General features: G+C 34.2%; 1 protein-coding gene across 2 annotated transcripts in view; it reads right to left on the bottom strand.

Moving 5' to 3' along the window:
* Positions 1-2,269, bottom strand: part of LOC111482922 (chaperone protein dnaJ A6, chloroplastic) — a 5,657-nt gene extending 3,388 nt beyond the window's left edge. The window contains exons 1-3 of one of the 2 annotated variants that reach the window (XM_023128967.1): positions 2,111-2,269; positions 1,040-1,199; positions 72-201 (exon numbers count right to left, since the gene is read on the bottom strand). In XM_023128967.1, the coding sequence (XP_022984735.1) occupies positions 72-201; positions 1,040-1,149 (240 nt within the window). In that variant the 5' untranslated portion in view covers positions 1,150-1,199; positions 2,111-2,269. Of the gene's footprint in view, positions 1-71; positions 214-1,039; positions 1,200-2,110 lie in introns of both variants that reach the window. The other variant, XM_023128966.1, reaches the window with a different exon arrangement.
* Between the last annotated feature and the right edge of the window lie 838 nt (positions 2,270-3,107).

Raw genomic sequence — 3,107 nt, 5'->3', positions numbered from 1 at the left:
TTTTTTTTTTTTTTTTTTTTTTTTTGGGAGGTGGGAGGGGGGTGGGGGGGCAAAACAAAAATTGTACGCACGCTATCTGCTCTAACAACAAGCAACCCGCCTCTTCGTCGATGCAAAGTTTGTGAGGATCTTGTGTCAAATAGAACACTGAAGGAACCCCGAGAGAAGAAACTTGAGCTCAGTGCACCTATGTTGCTAATCCTGCTTGTGACACTATAATGTCAAAAAGTAAATAAAATAAATATCCTTGTGCATTTATCGCTTAAACTATGTGGTTGCCTATAAACCAATTACATTGGCTATTTCAACACGTAATGAAAAATGACTCATAAGAGATGATAAGGGTGTAGTCATGAGTCTAATTCTTACGTACATCCTGCCACCTCAGTAGAAGCCAACCAACGCTCATCCCCAATAAAAGGCGATTAAATCTTGATTTCTGACCAAAATTCTAATTTTTATCTTTCATATTCTTTAATAGCTCAAAATTAATAACTGCAAGATCTTTACAAGTCCATGCACACTAAGAATGGCTTGGATAATTGTTTTATAAATAAACCATTAGCGTTTTCAAAATATAATTTGAAAATTCTAGTTGAAGACTTGTAGAAGTTTATGGTATTGTGTACATTACAATCAATATCCACATACCCATAAGTTTTGAAGAGATAACAATTTAAAAAAATAATTTGAAGTTATACGCAAGAACAGACTAAAAGGAATCCAATACACTGTCAAACACGTTTTCAAAGAACTTTTGTTCCATAAAATAGATCCTAAATCTAAAATAGGAATTCAAGACACTGCTGAAATAGCACAGTCTAAAATTTGAGAGATCAGAAACCAACTAGTCCAGTTAAGTAATTCCATTACATCAGATACAATTTTTTTAGGACCTAACCAGAAGAGATATCTCATTTCAAATTTCCTAGTGATCTGCAAGCAACAAGAACTACGAACACTGGGTGACCTCTATAGTGGCTTATGGCTACAACTGGAAGTTGAAGAGGAAGAGATGGAGAGAGCAAGAAAAACTTACCCACATTGGATTGGAGATATCTTATTTGTTGAAGGTCTTAGCATGCACTGAGGACGGATTCCCAATTGAGCAATTGATGTTCCACAAGGTATAATGGCCATTGAAACCATGTTGAGCGAAGTAGGAGCCAATGAAAAAGCTATTTACTCTTGATTGGATTCTGCAATTTAACGATGTAACCATGAAACCCTCCACTAGACACGAGACATTTCACATTACCCAAGCATTAAACCAATGCAGAAGACAATTTGCTTTTCCAATGGTCAAATTAACTAACGTCTTGATACTTATAACAGGTTCCAACAGGATTATAAGATTTAAGGAAAATCTAAAATGGTGAACAACCCTTGTAGCAACTAATTATCAATACGATTCTAGGTATATAACACCAAATTTTCATTGCAATCAAAACACTAAAGAGCAGGAAAAATGAACTCTATTAACAATCTAAGTCTCAGATAACACAGTGAGTAAATACAAGTAGTTTAAGGGGAAACTCCGAAACTGGACCCAATCACACATAAGTGAAGAGTAGTGACGAAACTTCATCTTTATAGAAGCCAATACTTCAGACAAAATTTTATCTCATTCCCAGCATCACATTCTCTTCCCCTTATGTACGTTCGTACTCTCGTAGAGTCATTCCTTTCTTTATTCCCTCCAGGAAAAAACAATCTTAAACCGGAAATGCCAATGTAGGCCAATCCTCCCGATTCCAAGGTACGAAAGGAATAACTATCCATACTCACTTCAAACACACAACTGATTTCAAACAAACCAAAATAAATACACAACCTAAAAACACAACGCAAATAAACGCCAAATTCCTGTCGCAGTAGGTTTTCCCCAGGCAATGAACAACAAATCAAAAGAGACAAAAACAATAAAGATTTCAGAAAAAGCAAAAACAAAACAACGCATATAACAGAATTGAAGAAAACGAAAGACAACAAGAAACACAAGAACTGATGAAACAAAGAACAAGAAGCAAGTTCATGAATCGCTCGAATAAACTATTGTTCTTGAAATATTAAAGAAGAAAAGAAGTTAGGGCATGCAAGCCGAAATTACCAGTTTGGAGCAACACTTCGGCTTCGAACCCGACTCTGAAATGCTCAGAGAGAGAGTGCGAGAGAAGTGATGGGGAGCAGAAGAAGCAGAGGGCGGCCTACACGGTTGCAGGCGAAGAGGAAGATGAGGTTAGCGAGTTCTGGAGTAATAAGAGGAGAATTGTCGACATTTCTTTTTCTTTTTTTTAATTTTTTTTTTTTTTTTCAATTTTCAGGAGTTTTCCATCAATTGGAGTTAATCAATCAGCTGTTTAAAGACAGATTTTCGACCGTTGGATTGAAGTGCCTGAAATGAAACAACGGCGTGAGATTAAGGTTTGAGGAAGCCTGGGTTTGGAATTATTTGTTTTCCCTTTTTTGATATTAAAACTAAGGCTATTTATTAAATAAATATTCTGAAATTTTATTTGTACAACTTTTTCTTCGAAATTTTGTATTAAAATACGATGCAGAAAATTAATTTACATTTAAATGGTTATAAACTATTTCTAGCATTAGCCAATTTTGAATGAAAAATGAATAATTTTTATAAAAATTCAATAGATTCATAAAATTTTAATTTTTTTTTTCAAAAAAATGGGAATTCAAAATTACATTGAAATATCCCCGTCAAAAATGACTCAAGGTCTACATCAGAATGTTCGTGGCTCATTCCCTGAACAACGTGAGCTTTAAAGCTTAACCAAGTTCTTGACCCTCTCAAACCTTTAAATTCTTCTAGTCGTTGATGCCCCTGAACCAACAATTTTCAATCGAACCCATATTATATATATTTACATATTCTTTAATTATATTTATTTTAGATTCTTTAATTATATTTATTTTAGCTAAAAATTTATAGTAAGAAAATTCGATTCAAAACGATGGCCCCATAATCATTTCTTTCTTTATTTTTTTTAGAAGGAAGTTTCCGGAGACATCTCCTAAGTAGGAGAGAAGCCAAAAACAATAATAAATAGAATAAAAGTGTGAAGGATGGAGCTCAAAACAATCCCACT

The sequence above is a fragment of the Cucurbita maxima genome, unplaced genomic scaffold (assembly GCF_002738345.1).
Source record: "Cucurbita maxima cultivar Rimu unplaced genomic scaffold, Cmax_1.0 Cma_Scf00008, whole genome shotgun sequence".
NCBI lineage: Eukaryota > Viridiplantae > Streptophyta > Magnoliopsida > Cucurbitales > Cucurbitaceae > Cucurbita > Cucurbita maxima.
This window is presented reverse-complemented; position numbering and strand designations above follow the sequence as displayed.